The sequence below is a fragment of the Megalops cyprinoides genome, chromosome 16, assembly GCF_013368585.1.
Source record: "Megalops cyprinoides isolate fMegCyp1 chromosome 16, fMegCyp1.pri, whole genome shotgun sequence".
Lineage (NCBI taxonomy): Eukaryota > Metazoa > Chordata > Actinopteri > Elopiformes > Megalopidae > Megalops > Megalops cyprinoides.
Window position 1 is genome coordinate 12,122,993 of NC_050598.1, and position 21,268 is coordinate 12,144,260.

The window sequence follows — 21,268 nt, forward strand, 5'->3', positions numbered from 1 at the left end:
CTACTCCTGGAGGCCCCCTGTCCTGCATATCTTCTGTCTATCCTTGCTCCAAACACACCTGATTGAAATTAGTGTGATGCTCTTGATTAAATCAGGTGTGCTCAACTAATCAAAAGTGCCACTGATGAGTTCAGTCAGGTAGGTAGAGCAGGGAAGAATGGAAAACGTGTGGAGCAGGGGGGGCCCAGGAGCAGGATTGAGAATCAGTGAGCTAGGGTAATTGTTGGGTAAATAATACATATGTAATCACATGCTCATGAAGGCAGTTTGCTGAAACAGAATGTTCATACAGTACACTGCAGTCTGTGTGATTGCAAGGGTAATTCTGTCTACTAAGTATAATGTGTTTCTGATTACATTTTGGAATCTGCATATTGTAACATAGTTATTGTGATCTGTTCAATTCCATGGATGTTAAAAATAAAGCATTTGGCTTTTATTGCTCATAACTGTTTAATGGACAGAAATTGCCCTCTTAAATGGGTTGTTTGGTACAAAGTGAATTGAAGGTTACACATACCAAAAATATAGGCTTGACAAGTACATACTGTGTCCAAAAAATGACCTGTTTTCGACATTGTGTTATCATTGTCTAAATGTTGTACAAGCTATGTTTTTGTATGTTGTTGTTAATGTCTTTCTCAGTGTGTTAAATTAAAATATTCCAAAATGATTCTGCCCTGAATTTAAAATGAATCTCTGGCAAATGTATTTGAATATAAAGTGTATGGCATTTATGCTGAGTAGGACACCCAACGGACAGTAACTGGATGAAAAAATTATTTTGGGCCCTGTGCCCACTACACGGCATGAATATAATCTTCAGTTACCCATCGTCATAAAGGAGTGTTTCTTGCTGTGATTTGCTGGTAGTCGAATGACACACTTTACGTGAGGCACTTTTTTTTGTACCCTGTAACCTGATCGCATAATAAATATATTCGGAATGTCCCCTTTTCACATGTCTGCTCTGATTATTTGAATGACTGGTATGGCAGATCGCCTGTGGCGGAATTTAAATGTCACCTGTCGAAATCGCACTCGTGTGTGGGTGGAGGGAGTGAGAGAATGGGAACAGGTGTGGAATGATCCATTTCTGCTGTGTTCGTTGGGGCGGGGGCTCGGGCTCCAGGCGTCTGTGGGGCTCTCACTCCTTCTGTCCTTAGGTTTGTCTGTCTAGATTGGATCGTTTAAAGTTCTACACTCAGGCGTCTGCTTGTATGAACAACAGACTCTGGGCACGGAGTCAAAGCACAGTCTCTTTGAAGGACTGAATGATTCCTCCACCAAGCAACTGATGATTGCCGCATTCCAACCCTGAAAATATTCTGCATTTTTTCATTTTATACAAATACATTAATATAGGCTGTACATAAATCACTCAGAATAATGAAAATATATTTGAAAGTTAATTCAGTTCCGTTTTATGATCCCTTAGCTATTATGTACATGTGTGTCTGGTAAGCAAACATGGCTTACTTTTATTTCATCAATTTATATAGCTTGATATTTACTGAAGGACTTCACCCTGCTTAAGGATACAAAAGCTCAGTTTTGGCATCCTGTTCTTGGAAGTCCAGCTCATACAGCAGTACACATTAAACAGTGAGAACTCAAATACAGTCCCACCCCAACACAACTATTTTAGAGTGTGTGGTGTAAAAACTTGGATATGAACTGAAAGCAGAGTGACAGCGGGAGAAATTGCATTTGTTCTTTTGATGTTGCTGGTATCGGAAGATTTATGTAACAGAAGTGAATCTTTTCCAGGTGTGAGGATATGTTTGCTTTGGCGATTAACCAAAGACCGCAGCGGAGGGGAGACGCAGAATGGGGGTTTGGTGGTTTGAATGTGTACTGTAAGTGGGAGGAGTCTGCTTTTTATGTGTGCCATTCACAGGCACGGGAGTGAAAGAATACTCGCTCACTGTTCTTGATCATTGACAGTGTGATTTCAGTGTGAAGATGGAATGGAAGGGGTGGATCCAGCGATCTGGAGGACAAGTTTAAACCCCTTTACCTGTGTGGCTTTTCCGTCTGATGCAAGTATTGGCCTTTAGGGCTAATTAGTCTTCTGACAAGGCTAATTAGTCTTCAGTAATGGGATGAGTTATGAGTTTCTGTTTCTTCGGAGTAGGTGTAAAAGGTTATTTACTCAGGCGGCATTAGCCTAGTGGTTTGATCATGTCTGGTGGCATCGCCAGTTATGGTGATCATATCTCATTCAGCCATAGTTGTAGGACAATCCGAACCCCAAAATGAATAATCTGCTGATAATTCTCATATAGTACATAACGACTATAGATGATCAACAGGGTCTGTGCCAGCCTAAAAAACATTCTGTTCTCATCTTATGCAGCTTTTTCTTTTTTTTTTATTATGTAATGATGTAGTCACATTTCAGGGAGTCCTCCAGGGAGAATTCATTTCGTTGCAGACTCTTCACTGTGTCTGTAACTTTGTGTGAGCCTCTGTAGACAGGATGGAATCACATGAATAATATTTATATCAGAGGAACTGCTCTCTGCATGGTGGGTTTGGCCCAGTGCACGCAGCATTCAGCACATTGAAAACACTTGAAAAAACACAGCAGGCGCAGTAGGAAAAACACCAGAGTCTCTCCCTGCAGAGTCCTGCAGTGTGTGTGAACAGGGCTGTTTACTGTTCCTGCCAGATAAGCATGCATTTCCTGTTGACAGAGCTTAGAATGTGCTTTTCCCCAGCCAATAACACTTTTTCCCTGGTGGATATTGCCCTCTTATGCAGACAAAAATAGGGCAGAATTTTTTTGAAGGAAGCATTAACCTTTATTATGTTAGCACATTTAGACATTGTACTCCCATATGGAATATCATAGTAATGTCTCCTGATGTAATGAGCCCTTTTTTGTAGCATGGCATCAATTGTATTGGTGACATTAAATTGTGTAATGATTTAGTAATGTAATAATGCCACAATGTATCATTAAACAATAGCACTCTGATATAAGAATAGAATTCACAGTCTTTGTGAACCTTATCCTTTGCTTTATTCTTTTTACTACTGGTAGAAGCATATGCATATGCAAAAAATCTGAATAAAACTAACAGTCAAGAGTGTTGTCCTGTATCACAGCAGAGAACCTATAAACCTTACAGGATTCAGAACAAACTAAAGCATGTACTACTACTACTACTAATAATACATGGGGTCCTTAATGGCCACGGGGAGTCGGGACCTCAGTTTAATGTCTGATCTGAAAGACAGCACCCCCTACAGCACAGTGTCCCCACAATCCAAGCACTCACCAATACCACCCCTACTGAGCCTCAGCTATCAGGCGGAGAGTTGCAGGGTAGTATGGCTGCTAGCTACATTACATCAGACTGGTTGCTACACTGTGCTGTTTTTCCTCTTTTTTCCCCATATAATATCTAACAGAGCAAATCAAAGCTGAAAATAGGACTTCTGTCCATTGGAACTTTCCGTGTACTAACAGTACATGCATATGGGTTTAATGATTTTAAAACTAGCAGCAGTTTTCAAAGTAACAAAGTAGTCGTGTTTAGGGGGTATATCTGTAATATCTGTGCTTTGAGATGGTGCAGATGGTGGAAATTAACACTCTGTGACCGCTATTTTCTCCTTCCGAGCCTCAGCGCTTCACTGCCTGAATGTGACATCAGATAGAACATTTGATTCTGGGTGTGGATCAGTGCTGCTGCAGATCGTGCAAGTTCCTCCTCTACAGTATAAGACAAATCCGTCTGCTCTTCACTGCCTACACGATGCAACTGCCAGTCCAGGCTTTTATGATCCCTCATCTGGACTACTGCAGCTCCCTCCTGGCAGGCCTCCGAGCTTGTGCTGCGAGACCACTGCAGCTGATCCAGCATGCTGCAGCTTGCCTGGTCTTCAAACAAGCAATACATTCACATATCACCTCCTCTCATTACACTGGTTACTGATGGCTGCTCGCATCAGGTGTTAAAACCCTGGTGCTAAGGTACAGCTCCCCTATACCTACAGTCTGTTATCCTCACCCAACAGCCCAGCCAGATTGTTCTAACTCAGCTACCTCAGTTACCTTGGCTGCACCACCTATTTAATTTCACATTACTTGGTCACACCTCTACTCTACTCAGACTCCACAGTGGTAGAATGAGCTGTCTACATTGGTCAGGACTGCAGTCTTTGCAATTTTCAGACAAAGACTGAAAACCCACCTCTTCAGGCTGTTCCACACGTACCATCAGTCCTACCCGAACTGCATCCAAAACTGCACTTCTCTTTTAGCACTTTACATTAAATAACTAATGCACTAATGCTATATTCCGCTTGTCTGTGCACTGACTGTTAACTTAGCACTGAACCTCAGCTGTTGTTTTCAACTGTTTTTTGCCTGTGGTTACCTTGTTATCAGCACTTGGTGTTGCTTGCAATGGCCTTGTATGTTGCTTTGGAAAAAAGTGTTGAATAAATGCCAAATGAATAAATGTAAATCTCCTAAAAATTCACCTGACAAAATGTGCTTTTAACACAAATGCAAGTGTTGATAGTATGAAAGCATTTTACAGGGAATGGGAAAAAAAAAAAAAAACTGAATATTGCTCTCTATGCATGGGAGACACCACCTCATGTAGCAAAGTATTTATTGATGCAATGGTTGTAAACAAACAATTATAAATTACTGGAGCGGAGGAATTTCACCTAAACATTTAAAAAATATTTAAACGAAGAATTATACATATCTGAAAGTAATGTATGTTAAATTTAAAGTACAAACTAGTTTGGTATTTAGTATTAAGAGGGAATAGGAATTAAAGACACTGAGATATTTCAAATTTATGTTGGACTCTGTCTTTGTCAGTGTCCCTGCACAGCTGAGCATAGCAGAAAGTTGCATGTGGTTTGACCCTTTGTCTGTGCTGGTTAAGGCTGGATCTCTGGTTTGGCCCTCTCTGTGTGCTGGGTAGGGCTAGATTTCTGGCTTAGCCTTCTCTGTATGGTGGTTAAGGCTGTATCTCTGGTTTGGCCCTCTCTGTGTGCTGGGTAGGGCTAGATTTCTGGCTTAGCCTTCTCTGTATGGTGGTTAAGGCTGTATCTCTGGTTTGGCCCTCTTTGTGTGCTGGGTAGGGCTAGATTTCTGGCTTAGCCTTCTCTGTATGGTGGTTAAGGCTGGATCTCTGGCTTGGCCCTCTCTGCATGGTGCTTAAGGTTGGATCTCTGGCTTGGCCTGCTCTGTGTGCTGGGTAGGGCTGGATCTCTAACTTGTGTGTAGGCTGGAGCATGACATGGCTGGATGCCTTGCTCTTTGCCCCTCTTTGAACAGGAAGCCTGGCTCTTGTGAGTGGTTGCATGTGGTTCTCCTTCATTGGACTCAGAGGCAGTGCTCTGGGTTTGGCCTGGCTCAGAATTCTTTCACTCAAGCTAATGTTCCTTAAAATTTCCTCTAACTTAATTCTTCACTGACACAAGAATGCTGACCAGAACTTGGTAAAGTCTCACTTGGACTCTCCCATCCTCACCTACATAGATTCTAGCTACTCTGTTTACCAGATGCCAGTTTCTTGCTCAGGAGACAAAGGAAGCACTCACCATTTGATGAGGGTGGAGTCCCTCGTAGAAACAGTAGATAGGGAAGAGATGTTCAAAACAACTTTTTTTCATAAATTTCCATCTATTGCCAAGCAAGTCACTGTTTCCTATAGACTGACACATAATGCCAAAATGGATTTGGTGTCAGACAATCATCAGAGGTCACCTCAGAGTATAAAAGAGGGGTTCTAATGACCCTTCCTTTGGGCACAGACAGAAAATGGAGAGAGGTTTCCTGAGCTCAGAAAAACAACTTTCCAAATGACAGCTTCAGTATATGAGAAAAGGTTTTAATGGGTTTCTTGAGGAGGCAGCCACAAATATACCAGTATATAAGAATATTATAAATCTCCACAATAAATGTTTTTGTCATACTAAAATGCAACATTTCCCACATGCACAAAGCAGTTATTTTCTATGTTTAAGTAAAACCAATCGCAAAAATAAGTCCCGATATACACCCACCTTTTTTTAATATCACATTTAAAAAGGTGCCTGACTGAGATGAACTTTTGAAACACAAAAAAACAGCCTTAACTAATAATGTGCCTGGATTACACATCATTGTAAATCCCCTATTTAAGGCTGAGTGGTGGCTGGTCTGCTTCTCTCATGCCTTGGTGATAATGAACATTCATCAGAGAACCAAATTTTCTCTCCCAATAAGCTGATTTACGGTAATTAGTATCCTCCTTTTTCCACAGATAGAGACAACTACCTTACAATGTGGCCACTGATAACTAAATTAGTGAATGTACTATTTGGCATAACTGCCTGAATGATACTGGAATGATATCCAGTTACTGTTGTGTTTATAAAATATACATGTACGTATAAATATAAATATATAATTTAGCTACTTGCTCCTCTAGTGTGAACTCAAGAACTAGCACCTTATATGCATCTTACCTTAATGGTAGCGTAATTTACAATGTTAACATATTTTTTTCTTTCATTAATAGACCAAAATATATAATTAATGTATATGCCAGGCACATGATGCCAGTAGAAAACAAACCGTTAATATACTGTATAATACTGTATAATATTGTCACATCTGGATTTCAGAAACGTAATCGATAAATAAAATGCATAATTATAAAACCCTGACCCTTAATATGCCTGAAACTGGAAGTGAGGACATTCATGCGAGTTTCTCAGTACCTCTTTGCAACAAGAATACAGTGATAAATATTCATCACACTTGTCTGTCAATGAATAGAGAATAACAGGCTGCCATTTTTGTCTTGTACATAATTAACACCACTGATGCTGTATATGTATTCAGTACCGTTTGCAGATCAGCAGTGAGGCTCATATTAAGCTCTACCTTGTAACCTCAGCGGGTACCATGACCATGACTCTGTGGTGATGCCCTTTACACAGTTTATGATTCTTGATTTGAACCAAGGAGCACAACTGCCACACTTTTCTTTTCTGCAACACAAGGGGCAATGAAACCGAGCAGTCACTGTGGATTTAAATGAGACAGAAAAACGTCTCTCCAGTCTCGTGGCACCATGCATTTCAGGAGAATGAACTCTGCGCATCTGGTTCTATGGAGCTGCTCTATGGAGTCCGGACCACCCATACCCTTGCTCTCCTCCTGCAGACAGAGAGAATCAAAGGCATGATGCTTATGTCCTCTCTGAACTTCGGGAATGCTGATGTCTGCCCGGGCTAGTCCAAATCCTGTAGATAATGACGGACACGGCGGGCCCCGCCAACAAGGTAGTCATGACGATTATCGTGGCCAGGATGACGAGCAGAATAACCCATATCTCCAGGACGTGCTTCGGCGACCTTTCACTCGGTGAAAAAATGTCCTGCATCTAAAAAGGAAATGATAACAGAAAAACGGAGTGGTTGAAACACAGAACATAACGATCAGCTTTGTGATATAACGCGTTTCCCGTTTCGTGCTATTGATTCTGCGGTTTTAATATCAAAGAGGCCTCGGGTTTCAGGAAGCCACATGCTCATCACCAAGAAGCCCACAGAACGCTGATCGGCGATGATTTCATCCCCCACGTGCGTCAGGACGACGTCAGAGGACACTGGGTGGGAATGAGTACTGGATCTGACATGTCACTACAGAAATGAAATTCTGCAGTTTGATGAACTACCGATGTGCACGCGGTGCATATCATGCTGCCATCCTTCACATTAACGTTTTTTTTTAAGTCAACGCAGAGATAAATGGAAAGCACAATTCGGTGATCGCTCTCTCACACACTAAATGTGCCAAAACATTAAACATGCACGGTGATAGTATTTTTCATACTCCATTGTTAATGAAATGCTAGGCAAAGCAAGTACATGTACATGTATTAGTCATACTACAAATGCGATTTACTGCAGGAAATAATCTTGCTTGCAAAAATATATCTTCGAGGAAGTGACCTTTAAATATCAATAACTTAAAGTTTTAGGCTAATATAGTCATATATTATAGTATAGTATAATATAGTTCAGTGAATTAAACGTCATTGCAGTGGTGCAGAAGTCTGTCCGAATGATCTAAGTGAACACAAATTAGAGAAATTTAAGCAACTTTGAATATTTTCTTTTCTAATGACGTTGCTGTGATTTTTCGATGCGGTGAAAGTTTTTGCTGTTTTACTAACGTAGAGGTGAACTTTATCACAATTAATAGGCTACATGAAAGAATCTCTGGAAATCTGAGTAGCCTATTTATTGTGTAAAGCGAACCAGGTCTGTTGCATTATAGGAACATCGAAAAATCACATTTTGAAGGCGCTAATTTTATTGGCTGGGTATTCCTAAACAGTTCATTTGAATTCTTAAGTTACTATGCGCAATTAAGATGCCGCTTTTTCATAAATGTTGAATAAAACGATTCTGACTGATCTGTAAAAAGATAATGGACACGTAACTTATTTCAACAGGCGGACAGGACCGATTTCAAACCAAATATGTAAAAATAAAACTCACCTCGTGACCGTGACGTGTGAAACTTCTCCCGATGTAAAATCCTGTATATTTCAACAATATTTCAGTGGGATTAAAGCATAATTAAAACCCAGCCCAGTTACTTCAGTTCTGTCGCTACTTTTGTTTTCTCCTCACAGTAGTTCTCAAGATGACGGAAGAAGAGTTGTGATTGGCTTAAAAGCATGCCAGATGTGTAAAAGTATTAGTGTGGCTACACCGTCTCCCACATATAGGTTCGAGGACTGTACATGACTGTATGGGTCCAGTCTAGAGTTCTTATTTTAACGAAGAATTCTTATCAAGCAGGCTATGTCACACAACATGTTGTCGATATAGGCTAGCTCATATGATTCAAGCAATGACATTTTCGGCAATACATGAATATTAAGATAGCTAACGGATGACTTAAAAAAAAAAATAAAGGAAATGGACGCATATTTCAATACGCACTTTAGGAATACGTTCTTCGCTAATCAACAGGTTGTTCACCCAATTAAAAATAAATGAATGAGAGATCACTTTTTGCACTTTATAATTTTGTAATGTCTGGTCGCAAGCAAAACCTTGACGTATGATGAAACAGACTGCTCTAAATGTGTTGCTTTTTTCTTCGCACACAACTCTCGGTCTTCTTCATAGGCTCAGACGTGGAGACTGCGGGGTGTACACCAATAAGAGAACAGTGCGTGTCGGAAAAAGCATACATATGCGATCGGTGTTGTGCGTTTTTTGGGGGGAGCCTAGTGACGTGGCTTCATTGGGAGGACCTACCCAGTAAAGATGGCGTCCATACTGCAGCCGGAGAGAGTGCTCTACCTTGTCAATGGCGAAAAGAGGATTCGCACCCCGCTGTCCCTTCTTTATTTCTGCCGCTACTGCTGCGAATTGCGGTCGCTGGAATGCGTGTCACACGAGGTAAGGTCTGTCAAATGTGAAATGCAGCTAAAGACACCGGATTGATGAAGCGCCAGACCGCCAGGGCGTGGTGTGTCAACATACTGTTTCAAATACCCGCTGCTACATAGTTAGCTAGCACTTGTCTGCTCAGCAGTTTAACTACATACAAGACATGCACATCGGTTGTGATCATGACATTGGCATCAGATTGGCATCATTAATTATGATTAATGTAATACTTTTGTCAGTGTACCTCCATCTGATTGAGTAAGGCTGACGTTGTCAACCTTGGCGGCGGGCTTGGTAAACACAGGAGACGGTATGGTAGCTAGTAAGAAAAAAAAAGGAAATGCATAAAATGGTGATTGCACACTTGCTAATAGGAATTTCCACCTCTAATAGTTTTGTAAAAATGTTTTATGATAACGTCTTATTGCCTGACAGTGTCATCGATTGTAGTTGTAGCTAGCTAGCTAGCTAAACTGTACGTAAACATGGAGACCGGTTACGTTCTAGATGGCTGGCTAGCAAGTTAGCTACCACGCCATGGACGACTGTGCAAGTCGGTGAGCATGAGACTAGCTGGCATTACATTGCAAAATATTACTCAATATTAGTGCAAATGTATCAACGTAAATTATTACAGGAAATGACGGAATGTGGCTGCCTTTGCACATATTATTGTTGTTATGATTTTGAGACTTGAAAGAAATGGAATCCTTTTGAAACAAATGAGTCCTTTTGCCTTGGTCAGGTGGACTCCCACTATTGTCCCAGCTGCCTGGAGAATATGCCTTCAGCTGAAGCAAAGCTCAAAAAGAACAGGTGAGAAAGACATGTCACAGGTTCAGAAATTACCTCACGTCGTTACCTTATTTTAGACACTACATTACATGAGTGTTTACACACACAGCAATTCGACAAATACTGCTTTACCTGCAAGAAACCTTACCTTACTTGTAAGGTTGTTGTTAGCTGTAGTGTTGCAGCATTGAATTGGAAGGATGTTGATGCACAGACTTTAAATTGAGGATGCTTGAACACTTAAAACTAATAACATTAGCATATTTTAATATTCTAACAGATGTTAACACTTCACTGTTGATGTGCAGCAGACAGCTGACTAGCGTATTAGTAGATAAAACTTGTGCAGCAGAACAAATGTGCATTTTTAAAATATGAAACCGATAAGGGGAACTACTTTGAAATGGGTTGGCTCACTTTCTAAAGAGGCTATGTCATGCTAGACAGCTCACCTCATTAACTAGCTGCAAATATCTACCTGTGCCCCCTTGGCTCTAACTTCTAATAGTTAATATCTTTTTGTAGTAAATAATGTGACCTGCTTACTTTGGGTGGATTTATATTAGCATTCCTACTCTGAAGGACAACAGCAAGCACACATGTAAATGTCACATATCTTTGCATTTAAAGAAAGTGGGCTGCTGGTGCTTAAGTACTGTATTTTGCATGTTAGGTTAATGGAGATGCTTCTCCAATAATATTTCACTGGAAGTATATCTGAGTGGCTTGTTAACTTGGATTTTCCTGCCCGTTTGAAAGGTTTGACAGAACTGCATGTAGGCATGAAAATGCAAGTTTTCTACTTGGAGAAGAGGTTGTCTTTTCTCACCTTCAGGAGAGAATTAACACCCACCAATACTGTGATGTCAGATTTCTTGAGCTTTTTTCAACAGCTCTCAGATGTCAAAGCTTAATGCTATTTTTGTACACTTTGTCAAAATAATGGAATATTAACCCTGTGATGTACCCAAATGGATGTACCCAAGATCCCCAAATGGTGTATCAGGACCAGTATGTTTTTTTTTTTTTAATATTTTCACTGAGATGGGTGTCTCCTGAAGTAGGGTACAGTTGCTAAACACAATGTCTGGACCCATATAAAAAAATACATTTTTGTACATTGATTAAAAAAAAGACAAAAAACTGGTCAGTGGATTGATGTGTATCTCCCTCCGGAAACATTTTATGTGATGGGATTAGATTAAATTAGATTTTGTTCACGGGGAGAGCAGTGAACAGCGATGACTGTGTGAGCTCTTACCCTGCCCCAGGTGTGCCAACTGCTTCGACTGCCCATGCTGCATGCACACGCTGTCCACTCGTGCCACCAACATCCCCGCGCCCCTGCCCGACGACCCTGCCAAGACCACCATGAAGAAGGCCTACTACCTGGCCTGCGGGTTCTGCCGCTGGACCTCGCGTGACGTGGGCATGGCCGACAAGTCTGTGGGTGCGTGTGTACCCTCACAGGCCCTCTCTCTGTGCTCTGACACCCATTCACTCTCCAGCTGTTTTCACACCCACTCACACGGCAGTTTATTTGAGCTCATTGTTGCAGCTGGTTGTTATGTTCTCTGCAAACTTTTCTTACAATGGATTTTTGCCTTTCAGTTGATATTATTTCTCTGCAGATTTTAAGATTTAATCATCGCTGGACCTGGTCTTTTATCATGCAGCAGATTTCTTTCTAACCTTGGGTTCAGCATGTCCCCATGGTGTATTTTAATGAGTTTGTTACCAATGTTAATTCCAGGTTTTAGACTGCAGTCAGTAATGAATTTCCTTCTCTCTCTTTCTTGGCCTCTCTCCGTCGCTTTCTTTCTTGGCCTCTCTCCCCCTCTCCACAGCCAGTGGTGGTTGGCAGGAGCCTGAGAGCCCTCACACACAGCGGGTGGGTACATCTTAGTGCATTATTGATCTGCCCCAGATAGTTTTGCCATTGGGAAGGCTATTTTTCCTTACTGTCCTATAATCATTAAGTCATTAAAGGCCACCTCAATTGCATTTCTTTGTTTTTCATTACAATGTCAGATAATATATATAAAGCAAGCTGGATATAAATAACACAAATAAGAATTATCAAAATGAAAAACTGCCTCACAGGCTGGGGTCCTCAGGTAACTACATTTGGGAACATTAAGCAGAATCAGCATTTAGTGGATTTCTTTTAGTAGCAGCTGCTGTGTTCTCCGCAGATCGGCAAGCTGATTGAGTACTACCAGCAGCTGGCTCAGAGGGAGAAACTGGACCGGGACCGCAAGAAGCTGGCCCGCCGACGGAACTTCATGCCCTTGGCATTCACGGTACTCCCGCCCCCGCCTCCCCACTCAGGCAGCAAGTTCCACTGCCACGCTGTCAACAGCAGACACCCCCGTCTGTGGCCAGGACAGTTGTGTCTCTTTTAGGAAAATGTTTTTCCTTTTTGAGAACTATTGGAATACTGATACAAGTAATGGATTGGTGATCGCAGTGGAGATTAGTGATTAAACAGCAGAGAGTGGAACTTTAAATCCCATCCCTCATTTGTTTGAAAATGTCATCGCGCTGTAGCGGCACCAGTTTCCTGAAAGTGAGGTACACATGCTCACCCTTCCAATATGTTTTGCCCCTGCTGTACACCTGATTCTTGCTATATGTGGCCTGACATTTGAGTTGTGTTTAATGATTTTCCTGCTAGTTTTTATTCTGTGTGTGTTCCAGCGGACTCATTCAAGCTCTTATCCTTAGTGAGCGATTCATTTCTGCGGCTGTTGCTCTCTACAGGCCGCTGTTTAATGTCTGCCTTGCCTCTAACAATAATGTCATCTTGCTCTCCCACTCTCTGTCTTGTCTTTGGCTAATGTATGTCAGTGCTCACTTGTGTTTCATTGCTAGCAGTGCTGGTGAACACTGTGTATTACTGCCCGGGTAGTGACTCTAGAAAATAGCTTAGACTTGTTTACTCTCAGCTTTTAAACAGTAACTCCCCACATCTGGTCCTGTAACTCCATGACCTCCCAAATCACATGAATGCCTCCGCTGCGGTTAGAGTACAATAGGTCTTTCATGACCCCTTGGGGCAGAGATGAAGGGATAGAGAGCTAATATTGCAGAAAAGCGGAGCGTTTTGTGAAACCGGGGTAACTAATCAAGCCTGGTTACTTATCATACAGAGGGAGGCCACAGTCATTGTCAAGGGCTTGTATAACTGGTTTAAATTCTTCTGAAGATGTTCCCTTCCTAATTGAAAATATGGGGTTATTCTGTTTGAACTGGGACCAGCTGAAGAGGACATGGGTAAAGCTTCACATGTGTTGCGCATTAGGACTGCAGCATGGGTTGTCACGGTTTTATTTAAGGACACCCATGGAGTTTGTCTGCCTTGATCAGAGAGAAGCTGTGTATAAATGTATGCGTTTTATAGCTCATTAAGTTTGCTTTACTCTAACAGGAGAAATACGGCCTGACCACCAGGCTGCAGCGGCAGAGATCTGGAGCGCCTGTTGTGAGCCTCTCTGGCCTGTCGTGAGTACCATTCTTCTCCCGTTTCTCTAACAGCAGCGCATAGATTCCTTTAAATGAGTGTTTTTACCTCCGAGTAATGTGATCTAGTTGAGGTATTCTCATGATGGAGCTTTGGTTTAAAACCTTAACGATGCAGATGGTGATAGAATGGCTGTGAGGTATTTATCTGATCTTAGAGAGTGGCTTACCAGGGTGACTTACAGAGCTTTAGAGAATACAGTCTAGGTTTGGCATTGCATGGCATTATTTGGAGATGTACTGTATAAATACAGTACATCTCCAAATATACAGCTGCCTAAAAAGGCAGCACAAATAGTACAAATTGTACAAATAGAAACAAATCCCAGAGTGTAACAGCTTCAGCATCAGTCTTGGTTTCAGTGTAAGTCTCAGGTCTGGGCAGATGCAGAGGTACGGGGCACTACGGGTCAGAGGTGGGCTGAGGTAATTGGGGGCTGATGCTGAGGCTCTGTCTTTCCCGGGCAGTCTGAAGGAGGGAGAGGAGCAGAAGGACATAAAGTTTGAGCCGGCGCAGGCCCTGGATGAGGTGGAGCCGCTCCCCGAGGACTGCTACACACGACCCATCAACCTGCCGGAAGGTAGGGCCCCTGCTGTCTGAGAAAGGGAGAGAAAGAGAAGGGGCTCAAAACCCAGTCTTCCAAAATCATAAGCACTGTTCCCTCAACACTCTGTAGTGTTTCTGACATCCTGTCCAGACTGCATTAGTTAACTACAGCAGTAGTTAATAAATATTTATTATATTTATATTTATATTTATATTTATATTTATATTTATATTTATCTGGCTTACGTCTGCCCAGACAAGCCATGGAAAAGGAGAACTGTCTCTTAAAATCTGTCTTCCTTTGCCATTAAAGGAGTGGAAATTTTATCCTGTTAGGAGGATTATTGTTGTTGTCCTTTCAAGTACAAATCATTTATTTATGGTACTATATATAACTATAATGACTTGCCTTAGGGCGTCTCTCTGTCTTAGATGAAGTGCTGTTTGATCACCATGCATCTACAGCTACCATTGTACGTGATTTTCTTTCTGTAACCAAACCATCGTTGCTCCTCCTTTTGAATTATATGCTCTGTACCTTCTGTTCTTTTTTTGAAATATGATATCTGAAGAACTCTAACATTTCCTTTGAAAGTGCTGTATCAAGAAATTAGATTTGCTTACTGCAGAGTCTAGGAGACACTGAGAATGAGTTATAGTTATAAGTATAAAACTTGTTTGGATTTGATTGATTGATTGCATGACTGGCTGTCCTGCAGTGACCACTCTGCGTCAGCGGCTGCTGCTGCCAGACCTCCAGCCACCGGGGGCGCTGCAGCTTCACCCCAAACATAAACAGCTCCTGATCAAGCGCTCACTGCGATGCCGGGTGCGTCTTTACTCTCTGTCCACTTCCTGTACAGCTAATGGCAGTGGTGTGGAATAGTGCCTAGAGCAGTGGGCTGCACACCAGGAAGCTGTGATGCTGCTTTTACATTACCAACCCTGGTTGTGTAAATGGCTAATATGTCAGTTTTTAAACTCTGTTAATTTGGGTTAGGAGGTTGACAGAGCAAACAATGTAATTCATACTGGTACAGTGTGTAACAACTGAGCACAATTGGGGTCAGTTGTTTTGGCTCTGTGATGGCCTTTGAGTTACTGTAACAGGGCACTGATTTTTTTTTATAGACTTATGTAGCATTTATGAAAGGATAATGTTCTAATACATCAGGTATACTGGTGCCCTTGAAATGATGTTTTACCCAAGAACATAGACTTTTGTCTGTGCTCTTTTGGAAGTTAGATAACAATATCAGGAGGGGAAAGATGTTACAATTTTGTGTCCAGTGTGTTTTGAAGATACAGCTTTAAAATTAGATTTAAACTTAGATGTGAAATTTCTCTGTTTATTGATACTCTTTCCTGTGAAAATGTGTAGTTAAATTGTTGTTTCAATCCCCCCTTTTTCCAGAAATGTGAGCACAATTTGAGCAAGCCAGAATTCAACCCATCCTCAATCAAATTCAAGATCCAGCTGGTGGCAGTGTGAGTATTGGTTTTCATGTGCCGCTCTCTGTAGTTCTTTTTCATCACCTGGCAGCAGCTCCTCCTGCACGATACTGATGGACAGATCTTTCCTCCCCCGCAGGAACTACATCCCAGAAGTGAGAATCATGTCCATTCCAAACCTGCGATACAAGAAGGCAAGTCCACTTAAGTGTTTTTGCAAAAACTTTTAAACAGGTCCATGCTAAAAAATAAAGGAAAAAAAAAACAACTTTGACTTAGGTTATGTTCACATATGTGTAGTTTGTTTTTAAAGGAACCAGCAGGGAAAATTGCTTTGATGAAAAAGGTGGATTATAATCTGGCTCAGTCAGGTTAAATCCCTTCTCCCCTTCTAATCCTGGTAAAGTCCATGGTCTCATGGTAAGCAGGAATGTGAGCTGTGGATTTGTTTGTGTTGTAAGAAGGAATATACACTCACTGAGCACTTTATTAAGAACACTATACAAATACTGGGTAGGGCCTCCCTTTGTTTCAAAACAGCCTCAATTCTTCGTGGCATGGATTCCACAAGATGTTGGAAACATTCCTTTGAGATTCTGGTCCATGTTGACATGATTGCATCACGCAATTTCTACAGATTTGTCAGCTGCACATTCATGCTGTGAATCTCCCGTTCTACGACATCCCAAAGGTGTTCTATTGGATTCAGATTCAGACACCATTACACCACCGCCACCAGCCTGGACTGTTGACACAAGGCAGGTTGGGTCCATGGATTCATGCTGCTGGCGCCAAATTCTGACCCTACCATCTGTGTGCCTCAGCAGAAATCGAGATTCTTCAGACCAGGCTACGTTTTTCCAGTCTTCACCTGTCCAGTTTTGGTGAACCTGTGCCCACTGCAGCCTCAGCTTTCTGTTCGTGGCTGACAGAAGTGGAACCCAGTATGGTCTTCTGCTGTTGTAGCCCATCTGCCTCAAGGTTCGACGTATTGTGCATTCTGAGATGCTTTTCTGCTCACCACAATTGTACAGAGTGGTTATCTGAGTTACTGTAGCCTTTCTGTCAGCTCGAATCAGTCTGGCCATTCTCCGTTGACCTCTCTCATCAACAAGGCGTTTCCATCTGCAGAACTGCCGCTCACTGGATGTTTTTTGTTTTTCACACCATTCTGAGTAAACTCTAAAGACTGTTGTGCGTGAAAGTCCCAGGAGATCAGCAGTTACAGAAATACTCAAACCAGTTCATCTGGCACCAACAATCATGCCACGGTCGAAATCACTGAGATCATATTTTTTCCCCATTCTGATGGTTGATGTGAAGCTCCTGACCTGTATCTGCATGATTTTATGCATTGCACTGCTGCCACACAATTGGCTGATTAGATAATTGCATGAATATGAAGGTGTACAGGTGTTCCTAATAAAGTGCTCAGTGAGTGTAGATGTTTCTGTTCTGCTTGATTTTATTCCACCATTGAGAGCAGTGAGATATCCAAACAATTAGACCCAGTTGCTTGTCTGCTGAAAAGCCAGAAATAGGTTGGAGGTCACATGACTGATGTGGCACTTGACTGTGAATAGGAGAGTCAGGTGCTGCTGACCCTTACCAACCCTGTGGAGAACATTACCCACGTCACCTTGCAGAGCTGCGAGGAGGGAGATCCGGACAACATCAACAGCACTGCTGAGGTACTGCGACGGCCCCTCCAACATGCATACACACACACACGCACACATATACATATATACATACACATGCATACATGCACGCACTCTACACAAGCATTTCTGACCCTGCCATCCGCCCCAAATTTACATCCCTGGGAAAGCAGAGCTCCCTAAAACCCTCATCTTAAACTCTAAAATCTGGGCTCTGCTGCAGATCCAAATACGTCATAACTACATGGACAGTAAAGTCCTTGGTCTGATGCCAAAAGAAGCAGTTTACAGTTCTGTTTGCTCCGCCTGGGACTGTATTTCAAATGGAAATTTCAATGTTTTTTCCGTCAGGTCTCTAGACCGTTCTCTCACTGATTGTAGGCCGCACTCACATTTATTTCCCAGTGCAATATGATGTTAATGTGGCCCCTATGTTACAGAAATAGTGGTTCTCCCTGGGCCCTGAGGTCGCTTGGTGAAGCTCGGCGCGTGCGTGGTTGTGTTTCAGGTGCAGGTGCCCTCGAAGGAGCTGGTCCTGGCAGGGAAGGACGCGGCAGCTGAGTACGATGAGCTGGCAGAGCCACACGACTTCCAGGACGACCCAGAGTAAGAGCAGGCCTCAGCGTGCCATGCTTTCAGTATCCATAATGACCAGTAGATCATGCGATGGGCGGGCAGTGTAGCATAGTGCTATGGTGCAGGACTCGTAACCAAAAGGTTACCAGTTCGATTCCCCTCTGGGTCACTGCTGTTGTACCCTTGGGCAAGGTACTTAACCTAGAAATGTCTCAGTAAATGTCCAGCTCTATAAATGGGTAACATGTAGCCTATGTACGTCGCTCTGGGAAATCTGCTAAATGCCAGTAATGGAATGCATACAGTGACAACCCTGCTGTAAAGTTCGCAGAGGCATAGCTGTGGAAAGCAGTGAGGACGTCTCAGACCCTTTCTCTCCTCCTCCAGTGTGGTGGCGTTCAGGAAGTCCAACAAGATCGGCTTCTTCATCAGGGTGACCCCGCAGCGCGAGGAGGGCGACGTCGTCGTGTCCTTCAAGATCCGCCACGACTTCCGGAACCTGGCGGCCCCGCTGCGGCCCGGCCAGGAGGGCGGCGCCCCCTGCGAGGCGGTCTGGCTGAGCCACCACGTGGAGCTGTGCCTCGGGCGCCTGGCTCCTTGAGAGCGTCGCCCCCTGCTGGCTCACAGTACATTTGCACGCAAGCCGCTGTATACTCCTCACGTACCCTCCCCTGAAATATACGCACCAAACCGAGGGATGATATCTGTCTGAAAGAAGATAAGAGTAAAATAGCTCTATTGTTTTTGGCATGCCTTTGATCACTACACACAAGCTGCCATGTAGAAAGAGCTTTTGGTCTTTTCAGGTGCAAAGGCAGCCGTTCCCTCACTGATTTAGTTGTGTACAGTATGCTGGCAGTGGAAGGCAGTTGGTTATTTAGCGTATTTTGTTGTTTTGAGGTTAGGGATGTGAATAATGGTTATAACCATATTTGGTTAACCCCTCTCAAAGGTGAAGGATGAATAAGAAATTGAGAATGCTATGCACTTAAAAACTAATTCACACCTTTTTTGAGGATAGAGCAAATCATCAGCAGAATGACACTGATAAAAATGTAGCTTTGCAAGCTCACCCAAAGACTGAAAAATACTTGCTGTGGGTGGGCTCCAGGGTTTCACGTCACACCGCATTGACTAGAAGTATTTGTCTTTCCTTTTTTGGGCAGTTCAAGATCCCTGTTGATCTGGGCGACCTCACAATTCACTACAATAACAACAGAATGTCAGCCTGCAAGGTGACTGTCTATCTTGGCTCCAGCTTGTCTGTCGTCCCCCACGGTCTTGAACGCGTGCTCCATCCATACTAGGAACCCAGTCGTTCACATAATTCCTGGCCTGACGAGTTACGCATATATCACAAAAGGTCAGGCGATGAAAATAAACTACATAGTCTCTCACAGGAGGATGGGGCACACGCTGACATGCGCAGGGGCACAGTTCCACACAGCATTGCACTCAGAGTGCTGTGTGCTAACTGTCAGTAAGTCTTCTGTTCATATTCGCTAAAGCGCTGACAGTCATTTGAAAAGTTAATTATCTGTTAGTGCATTACTGCATTACTCGTGTGAGTGATTGGGATTTGAGCTGGTTATACCTGAACTGGAAAATAGTTTTTTTTTTTCTTCTGTGCATTTTCACTAAACAGTTAAACATTAATAGGTAGATGGACATTAATAGTTAACCAAATATAAGGATATTAACATCTCGGCTTGAAATGTATGTTTTGATGGCAATAAGGCATCATTAAGAAGGATGATTGTAACATTTCCACTGGAAGTTATTAGGAATGACATTGACTGATGCCTGATGCATCAAAATTGATTGAAAAAATAACATGTTCATAACCTTTTTGCTGAATCAGTGCATCTTTAATTGGAATTCTTGGAATTAAGTCTGCGAACGGCCATTTAGGTATCAGAAACAATTACTGCAGTTTGCACTCCGCCCAGCAGGTGGTGGCAATATAATGGGCTGACTTACGGTTAGCGGCGGTCACGGATACTGCTCAGTGGCCATTTATGAAGTACCTGGCGGTTTTCTGTGGCTGTGATAACTCTCAGATTGCCGTGTATTGTGAAGCTGTGTGGAGCTTTCTTTCGTATGCATATGTTTTTTGCGTGGGTGCTCAATTATCTCTCCATGCTAAGATGGTGGTCTATATGGCACTTCAGTCCCTCCCTCCAGCAGGTTAGTGCAGGGATAGGAGGGTAGACCTGGACCACACTTGTTTTAGCATGTCATTAGGTAAAAGTGACTGAGCTCAGTATCTACCGGTCAATGTTGGTACCAGTAAATGTAAGGGTTGAATTTGTGAAGCTTTGTTGCACTACCATATACCTACTGTAGGAGAACAAAAACAAACAAAAAATCTTTGTCCAGTGTCAGCTACCTTTCCTACCCTGCTTAGTGTAAAAAATCTCATTCTCGCTGAAGCCGTATATGTACTGTAGTGTTTGCCTTTCTGGTTGTTCTTCAGCATCTATAATTTCAAGAACTCAACCTCAATAAAACTTTGAACGCACACTCATGTCTCGTTTTTTCTTTCTTTTTTTTTTTGTTTTTTTAAGATGGAGAACATTTCAGACTCGCATCCTCCATATCAAGATGTGGAGATGTAATTAAAGATCCCAACCACTCAGTGGCAGTGTTGTGCAATTTAAATATTCTCCATGTTGCTGTAGCTCGTATGTATGCCTTATGTTTATGACCAGTGGGTGGTGGTAATATACAATTTTCAGAAACTGGATGATGGAAGCGAAGAGATCAGCTTGTCTAGGTCAAAGGATTAGACATATTCACTGTTGTACCTTGACTGAAGTATTCAGAATACAATCTGCAATATGTAAAACTAGTAGTCAGGTGATATCCGTATCCAGGTGATATCCATGATATCAAAAGATGCTTTGCAAAACAGGTATGAGAAGCAAGCTAAGTTTTGTTTCTGTCACAGTGACCATGTTCTGATTTTGGCTCTGAGAATGTACCATTTCGCTTGTTGTGTCCATCTCTTGTTCCTTTACTTGCTTCTTGTCACGAGAAGCTGACCTTTATTACAACAGGCAAGGGTCTCCATTCTGTCGTTGTGTCGTTAATCAGGAGCTGTACAAACACTTTGTTCACATAGTTTCCGTAATGAATATGCTGAAATTATTTGCCTTGTTTGACTTTGTCAGCAAGGGCAGTCTGTACTCTTTCACGGCTGTGTGTCTCTCTCCACATATAAGGGGCTAAAGCCCTTACATGCCACTAGAAAAATACATCCGCGGGAATTGTTTTT

The 21,268-nt window shown here is 42.4% G+C and overlaps 1 protein-coding gene across 1 annotated transcript; it reads left to right on the forward strand.

Annotated features, from left to right (window-relative positions):
- The first annotated feature begins 9,304 nt into the window (after positions 1–9,304).
- Positions 9,305–20,508, forward strand: dctn4 (dynactin 4). Its single transcript, XM_036547956.1, has 13 exons — positions 9,305–9,447; positions 10,184–10,254; positions 11,505–11,683; positions 12,081–12,124; positions 12,429–12,536; positions 13,664–13,737; positions 14,224–14,336; positions 15,022–15,131; positions 15,717–15,790; positions 15,894–15,948; positions 17,338–17,445; positions 17,924–18,021; positions 18,379–20,508. Exons 1-13 carry the CDS (start codon positions 9,313–9,315, stop codon positions 18,590–18,592), a joined length of 1,383 nt encoding a protein of 460 aa, XP_036403849.1. The 5' UTR covers positions 9,305–9,312; the 3' UTR covers positions 18,593–20,508.
- The last annotated feature ends 760 nt before the right edge of the window (positions 20,509–21,268 follow it).

Excerpts from the sequence above, each read along its gene's own strand:
- dctn4 (XM_036547956.1), top strand. The coding sequence starts at position 9,313 with ATGGCGTCCATACTGCAGCCGGAGAGAGTGCTCTACCTTGTCAATGGC. Across the intron at positions 12,125-12,428 it reads AGAGCCCTCACACACAGCGG|ATCGGCAAGCTGATTGAGTA; the intron begins GTGGGTACATCT and ends TGTTCTCCGCAG. Across the intron at positions 15,132-15,716 it reads AGCGCTCACTGCGATGCCGG|AAATGTGAGCACAATTTGAG; the intron begins GTGCGTCTTTAC and ends CCCTTTTTCCAG.